At 45.7% G+C, this 17,922-nt stretch overlaps 1 protein-coding gene across 1 annotated transcript in view; it reads right to left on the bottom strand.

Annotated features, from left to right (window-relative positions):
- The window catches only part of LOC126281955 (nonsense-mediated mRNA decay factor SMG5), a 318,742-nt gene that overhangs the window by 248,501 nt on the left and 52,319 nt on the right, over positions 1–17,922 (bottom strand). Inside the window, exon 3 of the mRNA XM_049981327.1 lies at positions 17,461–17,623. Within this exon, the coding sequence (XP_049837284.1) occupies positions 17,461–17,623 (163 nt within the window). The remainder of the gene's footprint in view (positions 1–17,460; positions 17,624–17,922) is intronic.

Genomic DNA, 17,922 nt, shown 5'->3' with positions numbered 1-17,922 from the left:
AACTTAATAGTCCTAGATTCCTAAAGTGATTTTACATCTATATCTACATACATACCCTGCAAGTCATCATATGGTGCGTGGTGGAGGGTACCAAGTGCCACTATTAGTCATTTTCCTTCCTGTACCACTCACAAATACAGCAAGGAAAAAATTACTATCTATATTCCTCCATATAAGCCCTAATTTCTCATATCTTTTCTTCATGGTCCTTATGCAAAATGTATGTTGGTGGCCATAGAATCATTTAAAGTCTGCTTCAAGAGCTGGTTCTCTAAATTCTCTCAAAAATATTTCTTGAAAAGGAAATCACCTTCCCTCCAGGGATTTCCATTTGAGTTCCTGAAGCATCTCTGTAACACTGGGTGAAGATATGCACAGCTACATATGTGCTTATTTTTGGATAGTAAGGACACTCAATCGCAAGGTTATCAGCATGCTTACAGATATTAAAAAATACAAATATGGATAAAAGGGGTTAATAGCACTGGCATTTTCACTAACCCACTCACTCACCCACTCATTCACTCCTACCAAACACGAATTGATCCACACAATCACTCCAAATCATATGCTGTAAAACAAAGGAAAATAATGAAAGGTACTAAACCTGGGAAGAAAACAGCAGGAAAATGACAGAGGAGCTAAACCAATGGCACAGGGATATGTGACTGGCTGACCACTTACAAAAAATGTGGGTGAGCCAGTCAACTATTAACACATTAAGAACATCTCCCTAAAATTTTGGAAACAAGTTAGACAAATCATAAAACCTTAAAAGGTTCACCACATTTGTTTGAATGTCACTTAAAACAGAGGACAGATCTGCCAGCAAATCTGCCACTGGCCTCTGTTCCGAAAATAAAACAGTCTAGTAAAATACGACACACAGTGATCTGTACACCACGAGCACCACACATTGGAGGGTCATTGCGCCAGAGCCAGAAACCATGCGTCAAGAGGATTGTGGCCCATGTGAAGATTAGTAAGAAGAACCTCAACCTGCCTTTGTGGCTGAGTGGAGGCACGATACAACCACTTAATGGGCTGTACTAGGTGCAGCTTATTACCTGTTATTTCCAGCCACTCATCTTCCCATTGATGCTCGACTCTTTATCGCAACAGTATGAAGACAATATGCAGAGGTGTGGCACATCGAAATAACTGAGGATCATGACACACTTCCTTGACTGCTACATCTGCCATTTTGTTCCCTACAATACCCATGTGCCCTGGTACTCAGCAGATAGATGACACCTTCTCCAACCTTTATAGTTGGAGGAGGGTGTCCTGGATATTCTGGACTATTTTATCTGCTAGGTATAAGTATTGTAGAGATTGAAGGGCACTCAGGGAATTGGAACAGAAAAGAAATTTAGCACTTGAAGCGGAGGTCATCTGCTCTAGTGCCTGCAAGATTGCACGTAACTCCATGTTGAAGGCAGTAAACTGTAGAGGTAGTCAGGTTATGAGGACATAATCAGCCAAACAACAGAGCAACCAATGATGTCCTCCTGTTTTGACCCATCTGTAAAGACAGCAGTGTAAAGTAGCAGTGCACATTTAAAATGTCATAAAATAATGTATTAAAAATATATGCGGTAGTGAAATCCCTTCTGTACTGCACCTTACCTAAAATTACTTTGGGCCTCTGCAATAACCATGGTGGCAGGAAGTTAAAGTCCTAGATTTGGCACTGTACGTGTTCTACAACAAGTCTCTCTCTCTCTCTCTCTCTCTCTCTCTCTCTCTCTCTATCTCTCTCTCTCTCTCTCTCTCTCTCTCTCACACACACACACACACACACACACACACACACACACACACACACACACCTCAAACAGCTTTGTTGGTTGTGGATGACTGTTGAAAAGGCATTCCGAACAACAGCAACAGTATGGCATGCAGGTGAAGTTGGTGCTGAAAGCTAACAAGGCCTCGGTGACTTGTACACATACACTCCTGGGAATTGAAATAAGAACACCGTGAATTCATTGTCCCAGGAAGGGGAAACTTTATTGACACATTCCTGGGGTCAGATACATCACATGATCACACTGACAGAACCACAGGCACATAGACACAGGCAACAGAGCATGCACAATGTCCGCACTAGTACAGTGTATATCCACCTTTCGCAGCAATGCAGGCTGCTATTCTCCCATGGAGACGATCATAGAGATGCTGGATGTAGTCCTGTGAAACGGCTTGCCATGCCATTTCCACCTGGCGCCTCAGTTGGACCAGCGTTCGTGCTGGACGTGCAGACCGCGTGAGACGACGCTTCATCCAGTCCCAAACATGCTCAATGGGGGACAGATCCGGAGATCTTGCTGCCCAGGGTAGTTGACTTACACCATCTAGAGTACGTTGGGTGGCACGGGATACATGCGGACGTGCATTGTCCTGTTGGAACAGCAAGTTCCCTTGCCGGTCTACGAATGGTAGAACGATGGGTTCGATGACGGTTTGGATGTACCGTGCACTATTCAGTGTCCCCTCGACGATCACCAGAGGTGTACGGCCAGTGTAGGAGATCGCTCCCCACACCATGATGCCGGGTGTTGGCCCTGTGTGCCTCAGTCGTATGCAGTCCTGATTGTGGTGCTCACCTGCACGACGCCAAACACGCATACGACCATCATTGGCACCAAGGCAGAAGCGACTCTCATCGCTGAAGACGACACATCTCCATTCGTCCCTCCATTCACGCCTGTCGCGACACCACTGGAGGCGGGCTGCACGATGTTGGGGCGTGAGCGGAAGACGGCCTAACGGTGTGCGGGACCGTAGCCCAGCTTCATGGAGACGGTTGCGAATGGTCCTCGCCAATACCCCAGGAGCAACAGTGTCCCTAATATGCTGGGAAGTGGCAGTGCGGTCCCCTACGGCACTGCGTAGGATTCTACGGTCTTGGCGTGCACCCGCGCGTCGCTGCGGTCCGGTCCCAGGTCGACGGGCATGTGCACCTTCCGCCGACCACTGGCGACAACATCGATGTACTGTGGAGACCTCACGCCCCACGTGTTGAGCAATTCGGCGGTACGTCCACCCAGCCTCCCGCATGCCCACTATACGCCCTCGCTCAAAGTCCGTCAACTGCACATACGGTTCACATCCACGCTGTCGCGGCATGCTACCAGTGTTAAAGACTGCGATGGAGCTCCGTATGCCACGGCAAACTGGCTGACACTGACGGCGGCGGTGCACAAATGCTGCGCAGCTAGCGCCATTCGACGGCCAACACCGCAGTTCCTGGTGTGTCCGCTGTGCCGTACGTGTGATCATTGCTTGTACAGCCCTCTCGCAGTGTCCGGAGCAAGTATGGTGGGTCTGACACACCGGTGTCTGTGTGTTCTTTTTTCCATTTCCAGGAGTGTACATAGTCTAGCCGTGAATGCACAAAAGCCATATAAAACTGGAGCAGCTATGGCCTATCTGCTCCCCAAAACCTGTGGCTAAGGCACTTTATGACATTTTCTGGGTTCTGGTTTTCAGGTCTCTCAGGTGTGATAACCAGGACAGTTTGGAGCCAAAAATGAGGCCCACGAACATCACTGAGCTTTAGAAATGTAGACTGGCTTACCTCATATGCAAGTTAGGTAAAGCAAAGAAGAATGAGAATGACTAAAATAAAAACACAAGGTACTGAAACTTGAAGTCCAAGAAAGATAAACCATTCAAAACATACATGGGCCACCAAGAAACACAGAGGTATGGAAATTGAAAAGCAATGAAGAAGTTTATCGCAACATAGAAAACATAAATGAAACATTACGAAAGAAGTGACTGCTATTTTTTTGATACTTGTACAGAATGAACAGCAACAGGTTAACCAAACAGATTTTTAAATATCTTTGGGACAAGAAGTTAACAATAGCTTGGATTCAAGAAGTTAGGAAAGATTTGGAAAGAAACAACATAAGTGAAAAAGATGCAACAGAAAGAAAGATTTTCAAGAGGGAAGTGTTAAAACTGGAAGGATTTCAAGGTACGAGGGAGAAGAAGACTGGCTCAAAATGGTCCAAGGAGAGAAAAAAGACACATAGTGAAAAGATGAAAGAATACTGGAGGAAAAAGAAAGAACAACAAAGAAGGAAGCACTGAAATTGGTGTGTGGTCCTTAAGATGATCCAGATGGAGAACGAAAGAAAGAAAAACACACATTTATCTACAGAAAACCAATCTTTGCAGCTCAATCTTCTAACCTCCGTAGTTGCAACAATGGAGGAGGAACAGAAAACAGCAAAATCATCCACAAATAAGGAGGATTGTATAGGTCTCCTTAACTTAGCTGTGATACTGTTTATGATTAAGGCAAAGAGGGTATCAATTAAAAAATTGCCCTGAGGAATATGATTGTCCTGCTAAAAACGATCCAACAGCACATCACCAACACGGGTAATAAAAAAAGCGCTTGGACAGGAAGGACAAAATGAAAATGAGGAGATGGCTATGAAAGCCTCATTGATGGAGTTGCAGGAGAACACTGTGTCTCCATGTAGTGCTATATGCCATACTGATATCAAAGAACATACCGAGACAGTGATGTATATGTATGAATGCCTGCTGAATAGCTGCCTTTTTGTTCAGCTACAGCTGTATCCCTCGATTTATACTTACAGGTTTGTGAAACAGCAGAGATATCAGTATATCCTGTAAACAGTGAGCATTTAGTGACAGCAACTGATCATAAAAATTATACTGCTATTAGGCAGACGCACATTAGGTGCAAGGTTTTAGAAAGGTACTTTGATGTGACTGTACTGATTACTGACTCTTTAAGTGTGGATTGGATTTTTGGTAATGACTGGTTGACCAAATTAAGATGGACATTCATTTTGGAAGAGGATGTTTAAACATCTGTGATAACAATGACGAATTGGAAGTTAATTTTGTCGGAGAAGAAGAAGAACCTTCCATAGTGTCAGGAATTAGGATTATCAAGAACAACTTAGACGATGGAACCGAAATGGCAGTTTACACGAAGGATGCTGTGGTCACAGAAGAAATTCGGGAGCAAGTAAAAAATTAAGGAAATTGAGTAATTTGTCCAAATCCTACAGGGAAGAATTGCAAGAAGATTTACATATGCAAGCAGAGGAATTTTCAAATAATTCTGGATTTATGGTAGGACATCAATGTCAAATGACGGTATGACTGCACAAATGGTTGAAAATGAAATTGTATCCAGCAATCCAGTACATACACTAACACTAGTTAACAAATTTAAACATTTTTCCGGAATTTGGTTTGTAAATGGGTGGATTTGCCTAATTTTGGGGTACTGAATACACAGGTAAAATCAGTTTTCCTTTATGATGTTACATTTCCTAGATACACAGCAGAATAAAAAATGGTAATAGTGAAAATTGACACAATTAAGAAAAACAAAAATACACATTCAGAATGTTTGCAATCAATACTAATTTGTATGTATATACAGGCATGATCCCACTAAAAGGTCCAAATTAGTTCAGAAGATATTTTCACCGTTAATTGTCTTTGGTTTATGAAAAATGCGAAAATGGAGCTCTTCTTTTGTTTTCCGTTTCATCAAACCCCCTGTCAAGACTCCAGCAGTAGTCACCCATCATCAAAGAGTTCCAATGGTCTTGGTAACTGTGTTCCATGGTAAGAATGTCTTGGTGAAAGCGTTCACCGTGCTCATCACTTACAGCTCCCTAACTTTCTGGGAAGAAATCAAGGTGAGAATGTAAAAAGTGAATTTTAAGTGACATTCTATGCCCCATGTTCTTATAGTTGTCCAAAAAGATAATTCACAATAGTAACATAATTTTTGTCTTTTCTGTTGCCCTAGACAATTGCTTTAAAAGAAGACCAAGCAGCTAATTGGACATCTGGGAGTTTGGTATCAAAGGTTGGATCTTTTAGCAATTTTCTTACTTGTCATCCAACAATTATACCCTCTTTCAGCTCACTTAATTTGGGAAACTTTTCTTTTACGTGATTGAAGGCCTCACCTTCTTTATCCAGAGCTTCTACAAAGTTCTTGATAAGGCCCAACTTGATATGAAGGGGAGGCAAAATGATTTTATCAGGCTCAACCAACAGAGTATTGTTCACATTTACATTTCCAGGAACATATGACTTCCTTATAGGCCATTCCTTGACTGTATAGTGGTTCTTGGTGTCACTGATGTCCCAAAGGCACAAAAAGCAGCAGTATTTCATGAATCCAGCCTGTAAACCTGTAAGGAGTGCAACAACTTTTAAATCACAGCAAAGCTGCAATTCATGATCCTTATATTTGATTGCCTCTAGCAGCAAAGCCATGGTTTCACAAGTTTCTTTCATGTCTACTGTGTAAGCAAAAGGTAAAGATGGAAATGCATTGCCATCATTCAGTAGTACTGCTTTCAAGCTGGTTTTATTGGAATCAATAAATAGTCACCACTCCCATGGATTATGTTGTACACCTAGCTGCATATCAGAAAATTGACGTCTCTACATACAAACATTGAATTCTGCATATTGAAATACTGAACGAAGGAAGCACTTCTTGATCTGCAACAGGAAATTTTTGTCCCTGGAGTTAGAAGGTTCCATTGTTGCAGTCTCGACCCCAAGAGTTCAGCTTGCTGTTTCGAAAGTTTTAGATGGAGAACCAAATCGTTCAATTCCTTTTGATTAAAGAGCTGAGACAAAGTGTCATAATATTGAAGACAGTACTCTTCTATATGTTCAATACTTTCTGATTCACTTGAGATGGTATCTGGTTCTGTGGCTTTCAAGTTACAAACAGGAACAGGCAACCCCTTATCATGGGGCACAGGCAAATGCACTGACAGTACATTCGGATACTGTATTTTATGTCTAGTTTTGCTTGAATGTCCCAGAATATTTGTAAGAGATAAGTAACAGTCTGAATAACGGTCATTAGGCTCACACCACACCATCGGAACAGCAAAAACACCATGGTTCGGTATTGTCCTTTCAACCACTTGGTTAAGTTTGCAGTACAGGTTATGCAGGCAATGTGAGGTGCAAAATTTTTATCTTGATCACCAACAGGACAATCAAAATACAATTTATATGCCTTCTTAACCAAATCAGTGATTGGGTTTCTTTGGGCTTTTGCAGTGAATTTCCCACACACATAACAAAAGTTGTTGGGGTGGTTTAGACAGCAGCGAGATTTACTAGTTGCCATTTTTCTTAGTGTGAATTCTAAACAGAAAAATTTGCACTATCTTTCACAGGAAACAAACTAAACATTTACTGATGATTTGTAGATATTCTAGCTCTCCTATGCAAATAAAAAACAAACAATTGAACATCAAAACAGAAGAACAGTAAAACACAAAATACTGAATACGAAAAATAAAAAGCCTTTAAAAACTCAAAAATGATACACGCTAGAACATTTTGAAAGGTATATTCAGATTCTACACACCAAAATAATAATAGCTGATGTATCACATCCCAAATGCAAAATGGCTGTTGACTAGTGTAATTAAAAAAAAGTAAGACAACTACATTGGACTTTGGATGCCTAATCTACTAATCACGTTACTCAGCCTCAGCGAGATCTATCTTAATAATTTGGACGTGACGAATAGTTATTGGAAGTTGGTACTGGAGGCAAGAAATTGAAAGTTAATGCATTATTGCACAACAGATGATGCTACAACTTCAAGCAGATCCCATTCGGTTTAAACATTTCATTAGCAGCATTTGTTTGACCTTTGGACGTGACTCTTGGGGAGAAGCTTTTGCAGAATGTAACAGTGTTTGTCAATGATATTTTGACTGCATCCATGTCATGGCAGGAGTACAAAAATACACTAAATAAAGATTTGACAACATGTAAATCGGTTGCAGTGACACTCAATCTGAAAAATTTTAAATTTGCAAGAAGATTCAATTCATGAGACATGCCATCTTGTCTGCAGGACTGAGCCTGATCTGAAGAAATTAGGAGCAATTCAAAATTTTTCAGTACCAACCTGTAAATACCAACTTCAATCATATTTCAGTTTTTGTGGATACTACAAGTATTTTCCTAAATGTGTATGGCTTGTTACTGCTTGCTTTACTGCAATTAATTAGGAAGAATTCAGTTTGAACTTGGGAACTGACCAAGAGTAAGCGTTTGATGATGTCAAGCATCAATTCTTAGAATCTCTACTACTGTACCAGCAGACCTTGATATATCATTCTACCTTGAGAGAGACACTACAGTACCTGGACTTGGGAGCCACTTTATATCAACTACTCAGTGAAAATGATCAGGGACAACGTCATATGATCACGTTCGCAAGTCACATTTTGTCAGCAAGGGAAAGGAAATATTGTTAGACAGAGCATGAAGCACTTGCGATTTTTTAAGGCTTTGTCTAGTTCTACTATTTTATGGTTGGGCAGCCCAGCATTGTTCAGACAAATCATAGGGCATTATCCCTTCTCCTTCAGTGCAAATCAATACATATATGACTTGCTAGATGGGTCATCATCCTCCAGGGATTCAGCTGTGATATCCAGAAAATTCCTGATGGAATAAATGTGGTGCCTGATGCTTTGTCACATCTTCTGCTATATTTAAAAGATTTTTTACTGAGATCCCATGTGTCAGAGAAGAGAGATCAAGGTTAATTTTATAAGAGGTATGTATGGAAAGTCAAAAATTCATACTTTATGTAATATCAAAGCAGAGCAAGAAGCAGATGAGATATTAAAAAAGATAAACAATGTATCAATATGAAACAGAAACTAAAATTCAAAAATATTACTTAATTTATGGCAACATGTATTGTAGCACGGACTTAAAACTAGGAATTGTGGAGACTTTGCAAGCCAAAACACAATACTGACAATATGATTAAATAGCATCCCACTTAGGTAACGAATGGACATCAATTACTTCCAATATGATGGACGTAGAGAAATTATGGTCAAAATTTAAAGGGATTGTAAATTATGCTCTGGAGAAATATGTGCAAAGCAATTGAATTCTCAGTTCAATAAAGAACACCCGAACGACGGAAGGCAAAAGCTAGCAGCAATTAGTGTGCCTTTAAAAAGATAATGTGCAAAGCATACAAAAACTATCACAAGCATATCTTAGTAAAAGGCCTTGCTGAGAACTTGAGAAAATTCTTGTCTCATGTGAAATCACTAAGTGGGTTGGAGGCTTTCTATCCAGCAATTCACTGACCTGTCTGGTGTGGCTACAGAAGACAGCAAAGGAACAGTTGAAGTTTTATATTTCATGTTTAAGAGTGTTAGGATCCTCACCACGTCGGATTAAAAAACGACATCAAAGCAATTCAATGGCAGTCTGGCACGTTCGACCAACACGCTAGTATAACAGAGGTGCTTCGTAAACTCAAGTGGAAATCCGTAGAGGGAAGACAATGTTCTTTTCGTGGACAACTGTTTAGAAAGTTTAGAGAATCGGCATTTGAAGCCAATTGTAGAACAATTCTACTGCCGCGAACATATATTTTGCATAGGAATCACATAGAAAAGATAACAGAAATTAGGGCTTGTAAAGAAGCATATACAGCTGTTTTCCCTCACTTATTCTGGAGTGAAGCAGGAAAGAAAATGACTAATAAAACTACAAGGTACCTTGCACCAAGCACCACATGGCGGTTTGTGGAGTATGTATGTGGATGTAGAAATATACCCTTATCAGTTTTGGACGTTTTGGTCAGGAGGAATGCTTACAACAAATTGAGAAACAAGTGATCTTTGATAACGTGTCTTGGTGAGTACAAAAAATTATAAAATAATGTGACTTATGTCAGGATACCAAGGTGTCTACAATCTAAAGACCATTCAGCCAAACTATTTGATAATGGACTGCAATTTCATTCTAAAGTGTGTAGCTCATTGACTGATGAAGAAAAGATCCATCACAATGCTGTGTGTACGTATCACCCAGAAATAAATAACAGTTATCATGATCCAACTCCTAAAACATTTTTGTAAAGTATATATCAATTGCCAAAATCCATAAGGTGATACTGTGCAAATTCTGAATGCCAGCATATACACTGCCAAGCCCTGCAGTGTAATGCAGACAGACAGTACTTGGCTGAACTACCATGATTTGTGTTTGAAAATCTTCCTTATAGGAATGTTAGATATGTCATATCTCTCACAATGTGATTTCCACACGGCAGGATCATTTAAGAAGGTGCTGGGATGTAAGTGGTTTGAATATGATTAGCAGTGTACAGTTTCCCATTCAATGACTGCGTACACATTCCAGCAACCGATATTACGCAGGACTCACCAAACTTCCCATCCATACTACAATTGACTATGAAATAGCAGAAACTATGTGGAATAGTGGCAGACTTCCCATTTTGTAATTGTTGTTCCAATACATAACAATTTATAACAACCAGTTCTTTTCTCATTCCTCACATCTGACTAAAAAACTGAAGAGATGAAAAGGGAAAGTACACAGACACACTGATGAGACATGCGTACAATTTAACTCTGAAATGATGAGCAGTGCAGCAGGTATAAATTCTGAGACAGTTTGTAAACTACTGCACGGCAGAAATCATACTGATGAGGGAACGAAAAGTGATTTCTGTTGTTGTTGTTGTTGTTGTTAGGATGTTTAAGGGGGACTAAACAGCTAAGGTCATCAGTCCCCCATTCCAAAAAAACCGGCGAAACAAAATTTACGGAACAGGTAAAACCCCAAGGGGGGAGGAGACGCCCCTCCTCCCAGTCACTGAAAGAACACCAACGTGGCAGCGAACACTAGAGACAAGAAGAGTACAGACGAACACTGGACAGAAAGAAACGGAAGAAAATAAGAGGGTCGGAGACTGGTTGACAGACCATGGAAACAAAAATTGGGAAACAGTCAACCATCCGAATACACACATTAAAATCTGCGACCAATGGGACACTCGAGGACAAGATACACAGAAAGGGAAAGGGACAGGTCCCCCCTAAATGGAACCATAATAAGGACTACCACGGATAAAATTTAAAACGTCCTCAGCCATGGAGGCATCGTCGCATAAAACCAAAGGCAACGTGCCCGGGAGATTAAAAGTCTGCCGGAGGGTGCGCAGGCGGGGACACTCCAACAAAATATGGGCGACCGTCAACCGGGACCCACACTGACACAGGGGGGGATCCTCCTGACGCAAAAGATGTCCGTGCGTCAGGTAGGTATGGCCGATGCGGAGCCGACACAGGATGACAGAGTCCCTGCGAGAAGCCCGCAGGGAGGACTGCCACACATCGGTCGTCTCCTTAACAGCCCGCAGTTTATTCGGAGAAGTCAGGCTACGCCACTTGTCACGCCACATCTGAAGCACCTTACGGCGCAACGCCAGCTGCAAATCACGAGCCGGGAGGCCGATCGCCAAAGTGGGGGCGTCGACCGCCCCTTTGGCCAGCCTGTCGACACGTTCATTCCCCGGGATGCCAACGTGACCTGGCGTCCAAACAAAGACCACCGAACGACCAGAGCGGGTAATGGCAAAAACAGACTCCTGAATAAAGGATACCAGAGGAGAAGAGGTATAGCAGCGGTCGATAGCCTGGAGGCTGCTCAGGGAGTCACTGCAGATGACGATGGACGTACCTGAGCAGGAACGCATATGCTCAAGAGCGCGCAATATGGCCACCAGCTCTGCAGTAAAAATACTGCAGCCAGCCGGCAAGGAGCGCTGTTCAACATGGGCAGCGTGAGCAAAAGCGTAGGCAGGACGACCATCCACCAGGGAACCATCAGTGTAGACAGGCTCACAGCCTGAAAATGAGGCGACGAGCGCAAGAAAACGGTGACGGAGGGCCACATGCGGAACCGAGTGCTTGGGTTCCCGTGCCAAGTCCAGGCGGACGGACGGACGGGTCATACACCAGGGAGGCGTGGGTGCACAGGCCCGGAAGGGCGGCAGAAATGGGAACGACCCCAGTTCAGACAGCAGGGACTGGACGCGGACAGCAATGGAAAGCCCAGACCTAGGTCGCAGGTCGGGCAGAGGGAGAACCCTGGCAGGGAAAAGCAGGCGATGATTGGGATGGCCCGGTGAGCAATGCACGTGGACAGCATAGTCGGCGAGCAGTCGGTGGCGGCAAATCCGCAGCGGGGGACCCCGGCCTCCACCAGCAGACTATCCACGGGGCTCGTATGGAAAGCTCCAGTTGCAAGCCGAACCCCACAGTGGTGTATGGGGTCCAACAACGTCAACACTGAGGGCGATGCAGACCCATAGGCCAGGCTCCCATAATCAAGCCTGGACTGCACAAGGGCTCTGTACAATCGCAACAGCGTGCTGCGATCTGCACCCCAAGACGCATGGCTCAGGCAGCGGAGGGTGTTGAGGTGCTGCCAGCACTTTTGCTTCAGCTGAGTAATATGAGGAACCCACGTGAGCCGGGCATCAAAGACGAGTCCTAAGAAGCGGCTAGTGTCCACCACTTCAAGTAGTTGACCGTCGAGGTAAAGTTCCGGATGAGGGTGGACCGTCCGACGCCTGCAGAAGTGCATAACTCGAGTCTTGGCCGCAGAGAACTGAAATCCATGAGTCAGAGCCCATGATGCCGCCTTGCGAACGGCTGCTTGCAGCCTGCATTCGGCGACTCCCGTAGTCGTTGAGCTAAATGAGATGCAGAAGTCGTCGGCATACAAAGAAGGAGACACCGACGACCCCACGGCTGCAGCCAGACCATTAATGGCCACTAGAAATAAGGAAACGCTCAACACCGAGCCCTGCGGGACCCCATTTTCCTGTATATAAGATGAACTAGAGGCGGCACCGACTTGCACCGGAAAGAGCGGCGCAATAAGAAGTTTTGAAGAAAGCTGGGAGCTGACCACGAAGACCCCACTCGCGCAACGTAGCAAGGATGTGATGCCTCCATGTTGTGTCATATGCCTTCCGCAGATAAAAAAATACAGCAACGAGATGCTGACGGCGGGAAAAGGCCGTACGGATAGCAGATTCCAGCCGCACCAAATTGTCCGCAGCAGACCGGCCCTGACGGAAGCCACCCTGGGATGGAGCGAGGAGACTGCGCGACTCAAGGACCCAACACAAACGCCGCCCCACCATACGTTCGAGCAATTTGCACAAAACGTTGGTTAGTGTAATGGGACGATAGCCGTCCACCGCCAGAGGGTCCGCACCGGGCTTCAAGATGGGAACGATAACACCCTCTCGCCATTGCGACGGGAACACGCCCTCGCTCCAAATGCGGTTAAAGATGGTAAGGATGTGTCTCTGGCAGTCCCTGGAGAGATGCTTCAGCATCTGCGCGTGGATGCAGTCCGGTCCTGGCGCTGTATCAGGGCAATTGGCGAGGGCAGCGAGGAATTCCCTCTCGCTGAAAGGAGCATTGTATTTTTCAGAACGACGTGTGTGGAACGATAACGGCGTCCGCTCGGCGCGCTCCTTTAGAGAGCGAAAGGCAGGAGGGTAAGTTGCAGTCGCAGAGCTCGTAGCAAAGTGCGTGGCAAGGTGGTCAGCAATGGTGGCAGCGTCCATGCAGACAGCGCCGTCCAGGGAGATTCCAGGGACACCCATAGGGGTCTGGTATCCATAAATCCGCCAGATGCGGGACCACACGAGTGACGGGGAGACACGGGAGCCCAAGGGTGAAATGTACCTCTCCCAGCATTCCTGCTTACGCCGTGCAATAAGACGACGGGCCAAGGCACAGAGCTTCTTAAAGGCGATGAGGGTCTCCAGAGATGGGTGTCGCTTATGACGTTGGAGAGCCAGCAATCTCCGGCGACCACCAGGGGACAGACTTCCTCCGAGGGAGTCCAGAAGAGTGAGGGATGGCAGTCTCGGCCGCAGAAATAATTGACAAGGTCAAGACACGGACCACCTCGTCAATGTCACCCTGTGGGAGAGAAGCAATGGTGGCAGCGGAAGTAAAAGCCGGCCAGTCAGCCCTGTTGAGAGCCCAGCGGGGCAGGCGCCCAGAAGAATGACACTGGGGCAGTGACAAATAGATGGGAAAATGGTCACTACCACACAGATCAGGATGCACTCTCCAGTGAAGGGATGGGACAAGTCCGGGGCTGCAAAGAGAGAGATCGATGGCCGAGAACGAGCCATGGGCCACACTGAAATGCGTGGGAGCACCGGTGTTCAAGAGGCTAAGGTCGAGCTGAGCCAACACATGCTCCACAGCGCGACCGCGGTCCTCGGAGACAGTCCCACCCCATAGAGGGTTGTGGGCATTGAAATCGCCCAGAAGCAGCAATGGCGGCGGGAGTTGAGCCAGCAGCGCAGCCAAGACATGTCGGGGGAGTTGCCCATACGGAGGAACGTAAACAGAGCAAACAGTAATAGCCGGCGAGAGCTCAATCCTGACAGCGACTGCCTCTAAAGGTGTCAGAAGGGGTACTGGTGAGCTACAGACAGAGTGGCGAACAAAGAGGCAAACTCCACCTGAAGCTCGTTGACAGTCAGCGCGGTTCTTATAGTATCCCCGATAACCACGAAGGGCAGGGGTCCGCATTGCTGGAAACCAAGTTTCCTGAAGAGCAATGCACAGAACAGGGGAAACACTCAGAAGCATCCGGAGCTCAGGCAGGTGGCGGAAATAACCGCCGCAATTCCACTGGAGAATGGAAGCAGGAAGGGACTGGGAGGGCGTGAAGGCGACTAAGAGGCAGACGGCGCCGCAGAGTCAACGGCCGCCACTGAGCGAGAGTCAGCTGTGTCCATAGGAGAGGTCCCCGAGGGTTCCGTGAGGGCGAGATCCGCAGCAGAGGCGAGGATCTCCACCGCATCCCCAGAGCCAGAGCTATTGACAGCAGGCGGTACTGAAACTGCCGGAGCGTCCTTCTTCTTGGACACGTTCCGGTCCTCCTCCTCGCGTCTGTCCTTTGGCTTAGAGGGTTGGGAGAGTTTCTCTGAAGGAGCGTCGGAGGCTGACGACGACGCAGAAGCTCTACGACCAGCAGGTGGAGGAACCTTCAGCCACTGGCTGACATCCAGCGGGGGTAGCAGAAGAAACGGAAGAAGGGAGGGCCCCGAGGGACCCCTTCCGCGAGAGAGGAGCCGGCAGAGACGACGCCGGCGGGGAAGGAGGGGGAGGGGGAGGGATCGAGCCCCCTGGTTTTGGAGCAGATGTCACTCCTGAAGCATGTGCGGGGGGAGTGACAGAAGGGGGTTTGCCCCCAACTGCTAAGGGGGCAACAGAGGAAGGCTTGCACCCAGACACGAGGGAGGCAGACAGAGATGGACGGCCCTGAGGGCCAACTGAAGGCGGCACAGAGGAGGCGACAACTGCCGCCCGCGAGGGCGACGATAACGTAGCAGCAGCATAAGAAGTTTGAAGAGGGACAGGATGCAACCTTTCAAATTTCAGTTTTGCCTCGCGATAAGTAAGCCGGTCCAGGGTCTTAAATTCCATAATCTTCCGCTCCTTATGAAGAACGGGGCAGTCCGGCGAGCATGGAGAGTGGTGTTCCCCACAGTTGACACAGATAGGCGGAGGCGCACATGGAGAATCGGGATGAGAGGGGCGTCCACAATCTCGACATGTGGCGCTGGATGGGCAACGGGAGGACATATTCCCAAACTTCCAGCACTGGAAGCACCGCATCGGGGGAGGGACGTATGGCTTGATGTCACAACGGTAAACCATTACCTTGACCTTCTCAGGCAATACAGCACCCTCGAAGGCCAAGATAAAGGCCCCGGTGGCCACCCTGTTGGTCTTGGGTCCTCTGTGCACACGACGGACAAAATGCACACCATGTCGTTCCAAGTCAGCTCTCAGCTCGTCATCGGACTGTAACAAGAGGTCGCGATGGTAAATAATCCCCTGGACCATATTTAAGCTACTGTGGGGAGTGACGGTAACAGGGACGTCTCCCAGCTTATCACACAAGAGCAACGCCCGTGACTGGGCTGGGGAGGACGTCTTGAGGAGGGTGGACCCATTCCTCATTTTAGACAAACCCGCCACTTCCCCAAACTTATCCTGCGGGTGTTCCACAAAAAACATAGGCTTTGTCGAAAGAAAGGAGTCACCATCAGTCCTGCTGCAGACAAGGTATTGTGGTACATAAGGCTCCTGCTTGGCACTAGATCTGCGTCCCTCCCATGGCGCAGCCAACGAGGGGAACGACTGAGGATCATATTGTGCAGCATCGAATTCAATTTTGCCTCGCTTAGAGACGCTGGTGGCAGTGCGACCACCAGCTTGGTGAGATTTATTGCGCTTCATTGCGCCACATCCGCCCAGATGCCACCTACTCCGAACGAGGGCTCTCCCCAAGGGCGCCACCCAGCCAAAGCAACGGGTACCTGGCCGATATCCCGTTGCCCGGAGTCCCCCGTGCCCCAGACAAGATGGGCACATACTCCTTGGCATGCATGGGGAGGAAACAGCTCTGGCATCTGTAGTGCGATCCCTGCTTGGTCAGGGGGCTACCACCAAGAGGGTACATGACGACCCCACCACAACGGACTGGCTACCGTGCTGGATTTTAGGTGTTGAAAGGGTCCACAGTTGCCGTGGGTGCTAAGAAGGGGATTACGCACAAGACGAGGAGGCAACCCAGAAGACATGGGGTGTAAATCCCTCCACACGACAATAGATAGCATGCAAGATGGAGGTGCACGATGGACCAATAGAAAAACACCACGTAAGGCGTCCTTCCCCAAATGGCACGCACTAACAACGGAAATTTTGAAAATGGCGGGTCAAACCCAAGTGGGGACCATCACATAAGGCCGAAACTTTGAAGACTCCTTTTAGTCGCCTCTTACGACAGGCAGGAATACCGCGGGCCTATTCGTACCCCCGAACCTGCAGGGGGTAAGTGATTTCTTTCTTTAAGTATATCTTTGCCGCTTTTGTACTGTTCCATGATAAAGTTTCCTTCTGGGCACTTGCTCTATCATCTAAGTAATCCATAGTTTAGGAAGAACACAACTTTCATTTAAAGCAATATGTTTTTAACCCTTCCGTAGCTGATCAGCTACAGACTTCATTTCTTCGATGTATCCTATACAGAGCAACATTTTGTAACACATTCGTTATGTAGTTAAGTGTATACACACTACTGCAGCTGCTAAGCTGCTACTACGTCTTCATAGCGATCATAAATGGCAGGACGAACAGAACCAGTTCAACAATCAGCTGTGTGGATGTACTGCCGTGCATGTGTTTTGGCGGAAAGTAGACACTTTTTTTTGTGTTTGTGCACCGATTTGTGACTTTGAAAATTACTTTTTTATTTTGAAAACGGAAGTAGATATGGTGTAGACAGTTAATTCAAGTGTCTTTACAATAGATTTGAAATTAGGTCTGTTTCTGTGTTTGGAGCGATTGTCAACAATAATGCTATTTTAATTTAATTAAAAAAAAATTTCAATATTTTTTCGTAATGTAGGAACTATAAACTAAACATGGTGATTTTTACAGCATGAAATAAAAAATCATGCATTTAAGGGTTAAAAGGTTGGTACACATGCACTATAGGTAACCTACCTTGTAGATGTAATGTGTTGTCCAATATTGCTGGAAAATCAACTATGCTCCGAAGATCCATGTCATAATCTACTTGCAAACGGAAGAGTACATGTAGATAGTATCCAGTAGCAGAGCTCAAATGCATCAGAATTTTCGCTCTATCAGATGGGCTCCATTTTTCCTTAGCAAAAAGAGCATCTCAATTAGATCAATCAGTTTTTCCTACTAATGAGTATACATTATATTTATCAGAAATTATGCATACACTGTATGAAATAATGTATAACAATGGAAAGCCCAGGTTGGAATATCAACAATGAAGAAAAGGATGGATCTTTACTTACCATAAAGATGATACTTTGAGTTGCAGACAGGCACAAAAAAAAGACTGTTACAAGTTAACTTGCAGCCAAAGCCTTCTTCAGAAAAGAAAGGAAAACACACACAAACGAACACAAGTTGTCACACCTCATGTACACA

Source organism: Schistocerca gregaria, chromosome 7 (genome assembly GCF_023897955.1).
Source record: "Schistocerca gregaria isolate iqSchGreg1 chromosome 7, iqSchGreg1.2, whole genome shotgun sequence".
NCBI classification, from domain to species: domain Eukaryota; kingdom Metazoa; phylum Arthropoda; class Insecta; order Orthoptera; family Acrididae; genus Schistocerca; species Schistocerca gregaria.
This window is presented reverse-complemented; position numbering and strand designations above follow the sequence as displayed.